Below are 15,167 nucleotides of genomic sequence, written 5' to 3'. Positions count from 1 at the left end.
GCTGAACGAATTCCCCATGCACACACTAGGAAAGAAAGAGCCCCCAGCAGGGTGTGTATGAGTGAGCATTTGGCCTGATAGGAAACCCAGCCAGGTGGGTCAGTCCCTGGGCCCTAATCTCGGGCCCTGTGAAGCCTCCTCACCTGGTTCACATAGAGAGTGCTGGAGAACCCCCCTGTCTCCTCTCAGCACAGCGGAGCAGGGGGTGAGCCCAGCGGAGCTGCCCTGGGAGGCTCAGGCTGAGGGGTCCTTCTCAAGAGCCTCAGGACCTCAGGAGCAAGCAGGTCTTCCTGCAGCTCCCAGGGACACAGGGACACAGGCATGAGACCCGCTGTGAGGTCACGGTGGAGCTCCCCAGCATATCAGCCAACAGCCCACAACTGAGTCCAGGTAAACCGGACGGACAGGGTGACAGGCTTAGTGCTCTGGCTGTCTGGTTGAGGGGAGGGGTGTTGAGTAGACACCTTCTCTTCAAGCAGGAGGTCCCACGCAGCGCAGGGCAGTGGGACCTCGATCAACCTGCTCCATTAGGTTCTGGGACCTGGGCCCCCCTGACTGGCATGGTGCTGCCCCACCCTCTGTTAGACACCAGGGCCACTGTGGAGAGTCCATGGGTCAGACTTCATTTCCTTGGTCACCCAGCCTCTTCCCCTGCTTTCCTAACAGCACCAAGTATCCTCTGGGTAGACGATATCTCCCCTTTGTGCACAGGAGCTGCTCAATGTTGGGCACCCCCTCCCCTAGCCCAGCAAGAAGCCAGACCAGCCAGATGCTTCGGGGAGTTGGACTTTCTAGAGAAGTTACCAAAGAGTCTTTTTTTTTTTTTTTTTTTTTTTTTTAAATAAATGGAAAACATTCATTCTGGGGTGGCTCCTTGACAAGATGGCTGAGTTGGTTCTGGTGCTCAGTTCCTGGAGCTGCTCTGTTGCTTGCCCTGCTTCTGGGGCCATTTGCAGGCTCTGTGCCTAGCCTTCCTGCCCTTTCATGAGTCCCTGGGTGTCTGTGCAAAGAGTGTCTTTGTTTAACCTAGGTAAAGCTAGTCTGGCTGGCAAAGAGCCCTAACTGATACAAGGATGTTTGTGGGTTCTATTTACTTACTATTTTCAGGTACTTCTGAGGAGCACAGCAAATATTAACTCATTAATGCTCATGATCTAGTGAACTCTGTGCTAGTTTCTCCATTTTACAGATAGAATTAGTACCTAGAGGAGGTAAGTAACATGCCCAGGGACGCAAAGCCACTGGTGAGGGGCTCAGATTCCACCTCCCCGGCTGGCTTCCAGAACACAGTCTGAGCTCTCAAACACTAGGCTCTGCGGTCTCTCATTACAAGTTAGCACCCGTTCACAGCACCAAGAATAACCAACATGAGCCAACTGCAATTGAGGCTTAATGAAAAATAAAAGCTACAGTAGGAATGATATATAATCCTATTTCCCGACATGTAACAGCACTCATTATATAGTATTAAGTGAAAATATTGATTAGAACACATTTTATTATTAAGATGGTATAACCACTGCCTCCCTCCCAGCTTGTCCTCCCTCTCCCTACCCCACCCTATTACAAAACCTTGGATAATTTTCATCAAATTGGCAACCATGATTATTCTCCTGACTTGGAGAGGACTACCAAGCATTGGGCTTGTTTGTAGTAGAAGATGCAAGATAAAAAGAAGAAGAAGAAGAAGAAGAAGAAGAAGAAGAAGAAGGAGGAGGAGGAGGAGGAGGAGGGGGAGGAGGAGGAGGAGAGGAGAAGAAGGAGAAGAAGAAGGAGAAGAAGAAGGAGAAGAAGAAGAAGAAGAAAGATATAATAGCTTGAGCTTTGGAGAGGATATCCTGATACGCCTCTGACCATTGAACCCCTAAAAACTTACCTAAATGGCATGTATCTGAATTCTGGGTAGGGCTTATCTCTCACCATCTGGAAAATGTGTGACTCAATGAGGCTTTCAGAACACTCAACACTTCCTGCTCCTCAGATCTAATTAACAAACTGTCACCATGATGGTTACTTTTATGCGTCAACTTAACTGGACCATGGGGTGCCCTGTTTAAACATTATTTCTGGGCATGTCATTGAGGATGTTTCTGGATAAGTTCAGCATTTTAATCAGTGGACTGAGTAAAGTACATTGGCCTCCCCATGCAGGTGGGCACGAGCCACACTGTTACAGACTTGGGTAGAACAAAAAGAGGAGAGAGGGAAATTCATTCTCTTCCTGCCTGCTTAGTTGAGCTTGGGTTTACTTTACTTTTTTTCTTGGATTTCCTACTCTCTTGAACTGGGATTTACACCATCTGTTCCTCTGGTTCTTGGGCCTTCAGACTTGGGCTGGAATTACACCTCATCTTTACTGGGTCTCTTGCTTGCCGATTGCATATCATGGAGATGCTCTGCATCCATAATGGTATAAGCCAATTCTGCATAATAAATCCCAATGCCCATAAATATATGGTTCTGCTTCCAGAACAATTGGTTCTGTTTCTCAGGAGAGCCCTGATGAATACAGTCATTGATACAATGGACTAATGTACTGCATTGTAGTGACCAGGCAGACAGGTTCCTTCAGGCTATGTTGTAACAGAATTCACACAGTCCTGGGGCAAGACTAAATGTGTACTGCTGTCAAGTTCATGTGACCATGAACTACGTCTTATCTTATTTCCTACTGGATATTTTAAAAGCACATTTTCCATATTAACAGTTGCATAGCATATACCGTAGGCCACACTACTCTTCTCTAAAGAGGATACCATATCTTGTACAGCAGCTGTAATTGGTGCTACTACTTAATTACATCTCTTTTCCATTTTTCTTTTTTCTTTTTAGAGATTGACTGTGTGTGTGTGTGTGTGTGTGTGTGTGTGTGCCAGCAGGCAGAGAGGGGCAGAGGGAGAGAGAAGTACAAGCAGACTCCATGCTGAGCACAGAGCCCAACTTGGGGCTGGATCCCATGGCCCTGAGATCATGACCCAAGCCAAAATCAAGAGTCAGATGCTTAACTGACTGGGCCACCCAGGTGCCCCTTGATTACATTTCTAGTAGCCTTGAACCAAATAGTTTTGGCAGAGGTCAGACCAAATGGAAGGGTAATGAGGGTACAACCACTGTACAAGCCTTGAAGTCTTTACAGGTGACACTAATCTCAATCATTTCCCAGCCCAGGAATATGATATTGCTTTTGACTATTTCACCATGGGAAATTTCAGTTTCATGGCTTTCTGCTGGCTCTTCTTAAAACAGTCATTATTATTTCACAGAATATTTTATAGGTTAATGAACTACTTCATCCAACTGTCATGTGTGTCCCAGTTAGGAACTGGGGCTGGGTGGCTTCCAGGATTGGGTGGACCCATTGTAACATGGATATTTCCTGACTTCCATACTCTCCACTCAAACAAGGACCATGATAGTGTTTTGCATCCCTAGAGTAACATCAAATAAGATGCTGTATTCAACAATCTTTGACAGATGTATGTATTTTCCTTTCTCTGACATATGGTTTTAGAATAGAAGACCATTGGTCTTTTTGGTGAAGAGCTGAGGAAATCACTATAGGTACACTTGCATTCTTTTTATGAGACCTGCCCTCATTTCTATCAGCAGGTTTTAGGTCCAAGAATTGACTGGAAACTGGGCAAATGATTTTGGTTTTTCATTGGGGCAGCTGAACTCAGCTATCAGATCATTTATTTTTAATCACTTTTGAGGGTATATATGAAGCGATATCCTTGTTGGCTGCCCATCTGTCTTACCTATAAGAACACCATGTCCTATTACCTGTCTCTAGAGACATCTGGCTGTCATTTTAATCTTGCTGCCCATTCCATAAGTTACGTCATCTTGCCCTCTTAGCAGTGTGTTCTTTATCACCATGTTAAGTTAGCATCTCTGAAGCCTCCTAGGAACAGTCATCTGAAGGATGGGTTTTCCAGCTATAGAGAGTAGAGCCATGTCCAGTTCACTAGGTTTTTAGATTCCCCTTTTTCATAATCTGAACCAATGTGTCCAGTATCTCTTCTGGTTGTCTAGTGTGTACCCTGGCTCCTAGCAAGCCTCTAAAAGCCACCCAGAAACATATCAGAACCATCACCTTTGGCCCTTGTCAAGCTAACTAAGTTCTATGGCACAGGAGAGTGCACCCTTATCAACAATTCTCCTCTTCCATTTCACATTCCCCTTTCTTCATTTAGGATCTACTTCCAGACATAATCCCCTAGCACCTGCTCATACACGTTAGCCAGTCCTACAGTGCCATTGGACTAAAAACCCTCTCTTCACCTAGCCGACCCACATAGGACATTCTTAGTCAGGGCATGCTGAGGCTACTTGGCATAGTTTCTATTCAGGCAAGAAGTGAGGTGCTAGAGTCTGCCTCCAAATAAGGGGAAGGAGTCCTTTTCTGCAGGCCCAGTGGATTCAGGGGGATCTGGAGTTCAGAGTTCTCATGTACATCTACCTAGAGAGCCTCTTTCTGAGTTTCAGGGCTTTAATCCCTTCAATGCCCTAACTTTGGAATAAGAGACCTTTTTGAGCTTAGAATTCCATCTTCTCTGATGTTCTGTCATCCTTAAAATTCAGGCCAGGCCTTCCTTGCTGTCTGTTTTCCAGTCGCAGGTATGAGGATCTCTATGTTTAGGTGGTGATTAATAGTCTTAAGCCTGTCATTTAATCTTTTAAACATATTAGTGACACTTAGCAATTGCCATCAAAATCCACAGTTCTTATAGTTACTATTTCTCCTTTTGTAAATGTCAGGCAGTCATATCAGCTGGTAGGCCTCTTGCCCTATAGCTTGGCCAGTTCCCTACAGGTGAAAGTTTTGGCAATGGCACTGTTATAACACCACAGGGACTCTCAGCATTCTGTTTGTCACCATCTGGCTAGGCAATGATCCAACATCAGAACTGCATTCTTAAGGCCTGCTTGCTAGGACCATTACCTGAAGTTGGGTTCCTTGGAAGCAGAGCCTGAGATAAAGTCTCTTAAGTAAGTGATTTATTATGAGAATTTTTTCAAGAGAAGAGGGATGAGAGAAGCAGGATCGTGTGGTGGGAAAAGCCAAGCATGGATGTGGTCCCAGCTGGAGACTGGCTCCAGCTTGATCTTGGGAGTGTAGGAACATGAATCACACACCACATGCTGGTCCATCCTTGGGACTAGGGGCCAGCCCCTAGGCCCAAGAGGTATAATCTCCAGGTGAAGCTGGCATTGGTAGAAGGTGATATGTTGGGGAGGGGTTGGCAGCAACAGCCAATCCTCACAGCAGCTGGGGGATGAAAATTCTGCCCCAAAAAGGGATTTTCCAGAGTACAAATAGCCTCCACTACGCCAGTGAACTGCTCTCATTTGTTTCTTCAATAGCAAACACTTCCTTGAATTTCCTTTCAAATTCAGCTTCCAGTCTAAGTCCCATTAGGCCAAAGTCATTGTACTGAAAAATAAATCATAAAGACAAAAATAACAATCCTCATTGTCAGTGTTATTAGACACCTTGTAATCAAGAAGGTTGAAGACCTTGTCTTAAACTCCTAAGTTACATTAATCAGGTGACACTTAAAAATTCATGCAGTTAAGAGTAACTGCTATTTCCTAAATGCACAATTACTTCTCATTAAGTAGACAGAAATGGGAAATCATTGCTATATTTGGGACTCTGACTCGTTTGGTTTGGGTTGTTTATTTTAGGGAGACTTAAAAAAGTCTTCTATGTTCTTTGCAACCAGGAAAGAGCCCAATCTAACTACAATCAGCCATCTCCTTCCCCCACTTCTAGCTCTTTCTGGTGACCCCTGTAAACTACACGCTCCATTCACATGCAAAGGAATCCAAAATTGGGGCTTCTACAAGGTTCCAATGAGTTTATCTAGGGAAAGATAAGAAGGGTGATATAACTTTAAGATGCAATTCTCTCCTTGGGTTTGGAGCAGGTGGGACTCCACTGTTCTCTGTGGGTACCTGTGGCCTTGGAACAGGGAAAAGAACTATCAGGGGCCTGGGGTTCTGGTTGCAGGAACTCCTCTGACTCACTGTTACTCTGCCATGGTGAGCTTACATCCTGAATTGGAAAACTCACTCCCTTCCAGAACACTTTCTTGCGTGGGCTTGTCATAGGGTGAAGGAAATGTAAAATTTTCCAGGCACCAGAATATGAAGGCAGAGTGACTCAAAGAAAAGAAAATGAAATAAAAACAGGGAGAGCCCTTTACCTTGTAAGACATCCTGTGGTTGTGAAAGATGAGCCGCATGTCCCGCACAAACCCCTCTACTTGGTGGTAACCCTGTTTATTTAGCTTCTTTTTGATTTTGTCCAGCCACATGGGTTCCTTTATGTTTTGAGAAACCTCTTTAATCTGGTAAAAAAATATATCAATGGGAGAGTTACTGGCATAGTTCAATGTCCGCCTCCTGTGGATTTCCCCAAATCCAGCAGAGATACAAGGTGGGGCATGCTCTCCCTCCCATGGGATTCAGATCACAAATCCCCCCCGGTGCCTGAGTGAAGGGCAGGGAATGTCACAGTGGCCTGCGATCACGGCTGGTTGTTGTTACTTACATAATAATAATATGGAATCTTCGAAAAAAAGGAGCTCTCTGAATGGCAATAGACCCTCAAGAGAATGAACTCACATTTCTGCAAAAGAAGAAGGCTGTGAATTAAAGGAAGTTTGGAGACATTAAGCCCATACACATGCCCAGGCAGAGGCATGACTCACACTCGTGTTCCAGAAGTTCCCCCAAACATGTTTGGTTCTTGGAAACAGACATGTAATAACTAACTTAGTTTTTCTTACAATCCAGTTCTGGGATGACTTCAGCATGATAGAGACATGGCTTGGATGAGCGGGCTCCCTCAGGGTGCCCTTCCCTTCAACACTTGTCTGTTGGTCTTCTCACATATTAGGGGTAAGGAAGACTTAGGGTTGACACCCAACTCACCAGCTGCTCCTCGGGTTGCATCTGCCTCTCAAGGACCTCAGACTCCCTGTGACACTGCTGCCTTCCCAAAGACTCTATCCTGCAGAAGGTGCAGCTCCACGGGCTCCTAGAGGTTGGGCATAAGTGAGCAAGGGCAAGTCCCCTGGAAACAACCCCTGTTCCTAGGGCTGCCACTGGCCTCCTTTCAAGCATGGCCGATGGACACAGCTGGGAGATGAAGGAGACACCTCCCAGAGCCTCCAAGATGCACATGTAGGGCCTGAGCCCATGACCCTCCTCCCATTGAGGGTGGCAACAGGGGACTTGGTGTGTGGAGGGCGGTGACAGGGGAGTGATGGGCTCTCTTTTTCTCACTGGAGCTGCTAGGAGCACAAAGAGCCCTGCCCACCACACCCAAGTGTCAAAAATGGGTCTTAACCCTTGGGGACCCTGGCCTCTATCAGCCCATTGAGCCTGTGGTAAAATGTACGAAGCAGGCCATGTTTACTGCTTTTCCTGAAAAAGTGCAGAACACAAACAACTGGTGTCCCCACCTCTGTGAGCAGAGGTCTGGGCTGGAAAACTTGAAGGGACAGTAGCAGTATATAGGCAAGGGACCCAGCTACCAGCTTCAGCATCCCAGAGAAGAGCAAAGAACAGCATTCCCTCATGCTGCCAGTGTCTTTAACCAGCTCTCTGGATCATACAGCTGGACCTCATACATCTGGCCCTGTTCTTTCTCTGCCTGGACGGAAGTAGGAACTCCACAGGGGGAGCTCCTATGGCAGGGGGAAGGGTTCCTAATTGGAGTGGGGGAGACATCATCTCACAAACCTCTCAGTTTCCACAGGTGGGATGTGACAGTCCTCATGAAAAGATCTCGAACAAGTATCACAGCAAAACAGCTCTCCTCCGTCCCGGCACGTCTCACACTCATCAGAGTTTCCCAGCTAAAAGGCAAGACAATGTTCACATCCCCAGGGAGACCCTAACAGGCCACCGCTATGGGGATCTAGAATTCACTGCTTTTGTGTGAACCTGCACAGACACGTCTATACTTCTCCGAGGTATGAAGGAACAGCATGGAGTGGAGACTTTGGAAGAAATCACCATCCTCAATGATGCTCAGGAGGAGGGGTCTGTGTATCATACGAGAAAAGTTCTCCCTATAAAACCAGAGATTCTAATACAGAAAGACTAGTAGCAAATAAGAAGATGACTTTATAGGAATCCGAATAATATTATTACCTTGCAGGAAAAACAAAGTCTCGAAACAAAGTGTTAAGTGCACTTGCCTATATCATAACAGAGACATAGACTCACAGAAAGGTGAAATATTGAGAATTTAATAAGAAGGGATAAACTCCTTAATGTGGAAAGGGATAAAAGGTGAAAAGACACTCATAAATTATTTTGAGTCTTGTTTTGGGCCTTCAGGTGAAAATAATTGTATTGGATGAATTGGATTCTGGCTATTTCTTTTGTTTTTAAAAATGGCCATGTATGAGGAAGTGTTAACCCCAACAAACGTCTAGCCAAATACTCCCATTCAGTATTCCCGGGGATCCTCAAGGACACCTCCAACTGGGGCTGAGACTGCTCTAGCATGGAGCTGTGGGACCATTTTTCTTCTCATCAGTGCAGACATTCTTAGATTACTATCATCAATCTCCAAGAAATGATCCCTCTCCCCAGAAGGACAAAGAAATAACAAATATAACCAATGTTTAGGAATCTCCCTATACATATGTATATATTTTTAATAGATACAGCTCTTTGTTTCTTAGTCCAGCTGCATATTAAAATCATCCGGGCAAAAAAAAAAAAAAATCATCCAGGCAGAGTATAAAATACTAACGTCCTGGTCCCAATACCAGGGATACTGAGTCAATTAGTCTGGGTGAGCACAGCCATTGGTATTCTTCTTTAACTCATAAAATGGGTAATTTTGTGTATCAGAATCACTTGGGACTTTTAAACAATCTTAATGTCCAAGATGTAGGTAGTCTAGACTGATTAAATCAGAATATCCTGTAGAGTGGAATCCAGGCAATGTTAGTTTTCTAAGATTCTCAGGTGATTCAGTGTTGAATCAACCCAAATTGAAATTTAATCCAGTTATTAGGCATGGGGATATTATTAGTCAGTTTTGAATTGGTGCATAATATCTACCCCTGGAAAGATTATGAACAGGGGTGAGGGTCTGCATCCATCTCAAGCCACACAAACACCGGATTCAAGAGTTGTTTAGAAGACTGAAGACTTCCTCAGTTGGCCAAGGGTCAAAATCCACGTGGATATCTTGTTGGGGGATTGCTCTGAAGGTAAAGTTCACATAAAACTATCTGACTACTCCTCTACTGGTGGATGTCCTGTGTCAGTATTACTGCCTGATAAACTCTATGAGTGCTTCCTCCTCGTGTTGTGCAAAGGTAACTGTGCTTCAAATATCTATTTTGATGCAATGAAAGGCATCAAAGTATGATTTAGTGTAGAAAGTGCTAAATTTTGATAGACCATAATTATAGCTGGCAGCCATGTGGGACCGCTATGTGATTGACTGTGTGGTGATGGTTTCTGTCCTCACCATCTTAGCATGCTGATGGCTCCCTTAAGACTGGATACTTGACTTCCATTAAGGACCTACCTTGCCCTACATGCATTCCTCTGCAGGACTCACAACAGGATCCGGCCCCCAGACTCACCAGCTTGGCTGAGCCTGTTTCTTCTGCAGATCTTAGCGCTGCCCACACCTTGGAGTGGATGTTTAGGATTTTCCTTTCTTATCCTATTGCCCTTTAAAAAAATACCATTCTCTCAAATTTGCTCCTTACCCCTCGTTTGCAGGCCAGCTCTGGCTATTACCACTTCAAGTCCTGCTTCTAGACCCTAGTGGTTTAGAGCTCTGCCTCCCATACTCACTTTCTCTCTCCTTTTTTAAAAAATTTATTTATGATAGTCACACACACACACACACACACACAGAGAGAGAGAGAGAGAGAGAGAGAGAGAGGCAGAGACATAGGCAGAGGGAGAAGCAGGCTCCATGCACCGGGAGCCCGACGTGGGATTTGATCCCGGGTCTCCAGGATCGCACCCTGGGCCAAAGGCAGGCGTCAAACCGCTGCGCCACCCAGGGATCCCCCATACTCACTTTCAAGGGGAAATGAGGAAACAGGAAGGTTTCCCTGAACAAGTATGTTTTGTTCAAAGGATGTTTTCATGCAGAAACATCAGCTCCAGAACCACCTTCCTGGTGTGAGTGATGCGTCTGCTGTTCTCTGCTCCTCACACACAGTGACATGCTCCAATTGAGTGTGAGCACATTTCAGGGAAACACAGCAATGACACAAATAGTGCATGGAGGGAGAAGGTCTGGATTATTCTCGGGTTAGAGGTGTAGTACTTACATAAGGGTCAACTAAGGTGTTGTTGTGAGCCTTTGGTATTGTCTGTTGAAAAGAGAGAAAGATTGAATGACAATATTAAATACAAGGATTGCATCCATCCCTTATTTAACGGCCATCTGTGGAGGAATTCAAGCCACAGTCTACCCATTATTTCATACTTGGTTTTATGGACCTATATATCTACTTGGAGAATAAAAAGGACCAAAATACCACTGTTTGGCCCAATGCAAGTTTAATTTCCTGAATTTCTGACCCAAGGTAGGCCTTTGTGAAGCCATGCAGAGAGTCTGGCTCTGGTTTCTACAGATGGGAGTTGGAGAAACTCCACTGGTTCTCTTACTTTGAAGGTTCCTCGGGCATTTTTCTCTACATTAGAAAGTATCATCCCATCAGGAGGAGGTTCAATGAGAGAATCAGGTTAAGAACTCATCACCAACAGCCCTCAGTGATCACAGAGCCCAGAGTTCTGGAATCGGGGGAAATGTCCCAGAGAATTCCATTGCCTTTTGCAGTCCTCTTAGGGCACAGCCCCAAAATAAAATGTGCCCAACGTCCCCAGTCCTGCAGCTTTTCCTCCAGAGGTCACCCTCCTCTCTCCTCCCAAAAAGATATTAGCTAGGTGACTTTTCAGAGGTAATTGATTATCACTCACTAAACTTACAATGCTTTTGCATATTCAGTAGAATGACCTGGCCCCCTTCCCTTTGTAATGTAGCTTTTATCTCCTGCCCAGGGCAGAGTAGTCATAGACAAGTGTGATCCATGAGATAATGACCTGAGAAGTGATCATCTCATTGCCTATCTCTCGGGGTGACCTAAAATCCCCCACCCTTACCCGTTAGTTAAACTTCCATGTTAGAATTTGAGGTTGAAACAATCTCTGAGGTCAGGAATATTGTTTCAATAATCTTTAATGGCCACTGGGCATTTAATGTGGGCTTGAAAATTATATGTTGAATGAGTAAAAAAATGAGTATTCTTAGCTTAGGAAAAGAGATTACTTGCTATCTCTTAAGAAATATTAGCATAGGATATAAAGGAGGAATATATTATTTTACAACACAACAACTGTGGCCCTTGTCAGGAGCCAATAAGCTATCATGTGGTATCAAGAGTGATACTGAAATTTCCAGAAGCCAAGGGGGTCCATCAACAAAACAGGTTCTGAGAAGCACAGAGGACTCATGGGGGTAAGAATGGATTTTAAGATCTGTCATTTTGGGGAGCTCATGGAGAAACACAAAATATAGAGGCAGCTGAGGCTTGTTGCTGAAAAGTGTTACACCCACAGATAAAGGGTAGATCCTGTTGTTAAGAAGTTGCCAACTCACAAGGGTAATCTAACGGAGTAACTTTTATCCTATTTTTTAAATTTTATTTTTATTTTATTTTTTAAGTAAACTCTATGACCAACACGGGGCTTCAACTCACATTCCAGAGATCGAGAGTCACATGCTCTACCGAGTCAGCCAGGCACTCCTAACTAAGTAACTCTTCACACCTGGGGAATGATCAAATGCTGGTCTTTAAGATACTAAATAGATGAAATAATAGTTTCCCTTTAGGAAATCAAGTGGATGAAATGTCCCAAGGACTAAGAGTTCAAAAGATCCAGAACATCAGGTAATTTCATTCCCAGGGGAAGATGAAGTCTCATCAACCAGTTATGCATGGCCTATTTTAGAAGTCTATGAATGTCTTGGATGGCCAGTCCTCCTTTAAATATATAAGAATGACACTTCTCTTCTCCCCCTCTTTCTCAAGTTCTTATTCATACCCAATCTTCGAAAATCCATCACCTTGTCTTGAATCTACACTGCACTTAACCTGTTTGTTTGTTGTCTACAAAGGCTTCTTCCGTAGAGGGAGAAATTATTTTCTTAGATAGAAAGGAGGTCTTTACAGCTGCTTCTGATGTAGCTGAAAGGGTAGCATCAAAGTAAACAATTTTTCAGATCTCCCCCCCCCCCCATATGATACATAGATCTCCCAAGAACTTCCTTCCCAACAGCACCATCCTCATGAAGGGCAAATAATTCCAACCCCCCCAAAAAAAATTCAACCTGTCTGTGTGTACATTTAAATGGAAGATGAAAAGGGTCATCTTTGAAATGGACCAGAAAATAAAATACACCTTTTGTTGCCTAACTCATGCAATGGTTTGGCTTCATAAATGTCTCAGAATAGACTATCTACTAGAGTGGAGTTGCGTGAATTACTTAATGAAATCACTACATTATTTCATTAAAGTGCCCCCCTCAGTGCCTGTCACACAGGGGCACTTGACGGGATGAGCACTGGGTGATATGCTGTATGTTGGCAAATTGAACTCCAATAAAAAAATTAATTAAAAAAAAAGATTTCATTAAAGTTAGACAGTAGTAACAATGATTTTAAAAATCTGGATTTGAGTTGAAGATGACCCTATATCACCTTATTTTTTTTTAAGTTTTATTTATTCATTTGAGAGAGAGAGAGAGAGAGCAAGCAGGGGAAAAGGCAGAGGGAGAAGGAGACAAGCAGACTATCTGCTGAGTGGAGAGCCTGATGAGGGGCTTGATCCCAGGGCCCTGAGATCATGACCTGAACTGAAATCAAGACTCAGATGTTTAACCAACTGAGCCACTCAGGTGCCCCAACCCTATATCACCTTATTATGAAGTGTTTTTATGTATTGCATAATCATGTTTGCTTCTACAACTTTGACACCCTTACAACATCTGCATCTACAGTTGAAGCACATATATGAGGTCTGTTTTGATGGTTCCTTATCGTCTCTACCTTAAATGGTTTACCATTCAAAGATCTTGCCTTTTATATGGCATAATGTTCAAAGTGGCAACTCCGAAGTCACATGCCCCCCAAAAAGGGAGGGAGGGGTGGAGGAAGCTTAATTATAATTACCCAATTAAGAACTATAAATAATTGTACATATAACATCAGTTATCTGATAAGAACTTATAAAAAGTGACATAATAATCACCTTTCTTTTCCTGAAATATTTTCTTGGAGGATTATGTAGAAGTTCTTTCTGAAAGATAAAAAGATCCAAGTTTGTGGCTAGCCTATGTTTCTATTTTGTGTCTGGCATTTCCAGCCTCTCCCCATATATTTCTACTTGGGTGTCCCACTGTCAGCTCAAAGCCAGGGTGACTAAATGAGAAACCATCTCCCTCTCCTCATCTGTACTTCTAGAATTCAATCAATGGTAGAATTTCAAGCATTTCAAGTGCTTTTTCCTTTTCTCTTGTGCATTTTTTCCTAAGTTTTGAGAGGTTTTCCTTCGTAATCTCTTTGACATTTACCACTTCCTTTCTATTCCCACCAATGTCACTTATGCTAAGTCCACACACCAGGTCTGTTTAATCAACACACACTTATCCCATGTGTACTGGGCATCAGACATTATGGACAATTTTGGGCATACAAAGATAGACAACCCCTAGAAGTATCTAGAGAGAAAAAGAGAATGCATGGAAAGATAAATATAAAACAATATAAGAAGGGTCTTAGTAGTGGGCTCACAGAGACCATGGAAGGGGTGACCAGGGCCAGGTGCTCAGAATATTCAGAGAGGGGAGACATTTGAGATGAGCAGTGCAAGCCGAGTATAGATATCTTTGGGCTGAAAGACACTAAAATCATTTCAAGCCCTCATGATCATCTAAAATATTGTTTTAAATATGTCATTGAATACTCAGAAGACCACTGATTTTTCATTGTCTCTATTATGAGTTTAAACTCCGTAGGCTGATACTAAATCCCTCCATAAACAACCCCAATTGATGGATCACACCTTATCACACACAACTGGTCTACCTCAACCCACAGAGCTACTTTAGCTATGGTTCTGGATTTTATGCCATTCTTTCTCTGGAGTATCCTCTTTCCATTTGTCTGAATGTAGACTGTCTTCTTTCAGTGCAGGATGTAGTCTGCATGCACCTGAGTCATAATGGCTTCTCCCTCCTCCAAGCTCCAACCTCTATCTACACAGAGCTCCCTTTACAACATCAATGTGTGACATATTAGGAAAGTTATGAATGTGGTGCATCTCTCCCTGGGTCAGCAGATAAACTCAGGGGCATCAGGTTTTTAGTCATAACTCAACAAAAACTTGGTGAGCAAATAATGACCATACATAAGGAAAGTCACATCTGCTTCAGTCCTTGCAATACCTCTATCAGCCATCGTAGGGGCATCCCACCACAGCGAACGCTCATCCTCCAGTTCTTTGATCTTGCGTGGCCTCCTTTGACTTCAAATTCCCTGGGGGTGAACCAATTTCCATCCTCACTCTGTATACATCTCACCAAGACTCCTGTAAGAACAAGGTAAGTTGAGCCTGAGCCTTCTTAGTCTTCAGAACACAGATGATGGGCTCCCACCACAATGCATCTGGAGCCACCCAATTTGAGCTCAAGATTTTTAGCAGGAGAGTCTAGCTTCTTGTTTTCAGCCTTTAGAATCCCCAAATCTAGACTGTAAGTCCCCTCAAAGGAGATTTTCTGCCTTGTGGCAACATTTCTTTAAAACTTTGTGCAACAGAAAGGTGATAATTATTAAATCAATCTTTTAAAAATATTTCAAAATCATCTACAAAGGAAAAGCAAGTCAACCTGAAGCATGAGAGGATCTCAATTTGCTGGGGACAGGGAATGGTCCAGAATCTCCAATGGCTCCTGGGGCAAGGTGAAGATAGAACTTCAACTTGAGAATGAACTTAGAATGGTTATTATCCAACATCTAGCCTTTATTACATTTTTTATACAGTGTAATAGCATTATTAAGCAGAGTTTTCCCCATCCCTGAAATCGTGGATACCTGACATTAAAA

The 15,167-nt window shown here is 43.6% G+C and overlaps 1 protein-coding gene and 1 long non-coding RNA gene across 19 annotated transcripts in view; one reads left to right on the top strand and one right to left on the bottom strand.

The window, feature by feature from the left end:
- Positions 1–4,979: 4,979 nt before the first annotated feature.
- SP140 (SP140 nuclear body protein) overlaps positions 4,980–15,167 on the bottom strand; it is a 68,252-nt gene continuing 58,064 nt past the window's right edge. For 16 of the 17 annotated variants that reach the window (XM_049101420.1, XM_049101422.1, XM_049101421.1 and 13 more), the window contains 8 exons: positions 14,510–14,652; positions 13,315–13,362; positions 10,332–10,373; positions 7,756–7,871; positions 6,943–7,048; positions 6,560–6,637; positions 6,213–6,356; positions 4,980–5,437 (listed from right to left, as the gene is read on the bottom strand). In XM_049101420.1, the coding sequence (XP_048957377.1) occupies positions 5,330–5,437; positions 6,213–6,356; positions 6,560–6,637; positions 6,943–7,048; positions 7,756–7,871; positions 10,332–10,373; positions 13,315–13,362; positions 14,510–14,652 (785 nt within the window). In that variant the 3' untranslated portion in view covers positions 4,980–5,329. The remainder of the gene's footprint in view (positions 5,438–6,212; positions 6,357–6,559; positions 6,638–6,942; positions 7,049–7,755; positions 7,872–10,331; positions 10,374–13,314; positions 13,363–14,509; positions 14,653–15,167) is intronic. The other variant, XM_049101424.1, reaches the window with a different exon arrangement.
- The window catches only part of LOC112669866 (uncharacterized), a 50,632-nt gene continuing 49,995 nt past the window's right edge, over positions 14,531–15,167 (top strand). For both annotated transcript variants that reach the window (XR_007406040.1, XR_007406039.1), the window contains exon 1: positions 14,531–14,665. This is a non-coding gene — a long non-coding RNA (uncharacterized LOC112669866). The remainder of the gene's footprint in view (positions 14,666–15,167) is intronic.

The sequence above is a fragment of the Canis lupus genome, chromosome 25, assembly GCF_003254725.2.
Source record: "Canis lupus dingo isolate Sandy chromosome 25, ASM325472v2, whole genome shotgun sequence".
NCBI lineage: Eukaryota > Metazoa > Chordata > Mammalia > Carnivora > Canidae > Canis > Canis lupus.
This window is presented reverse-complemented; position numbering and strand designations above follow the sequence as displayed.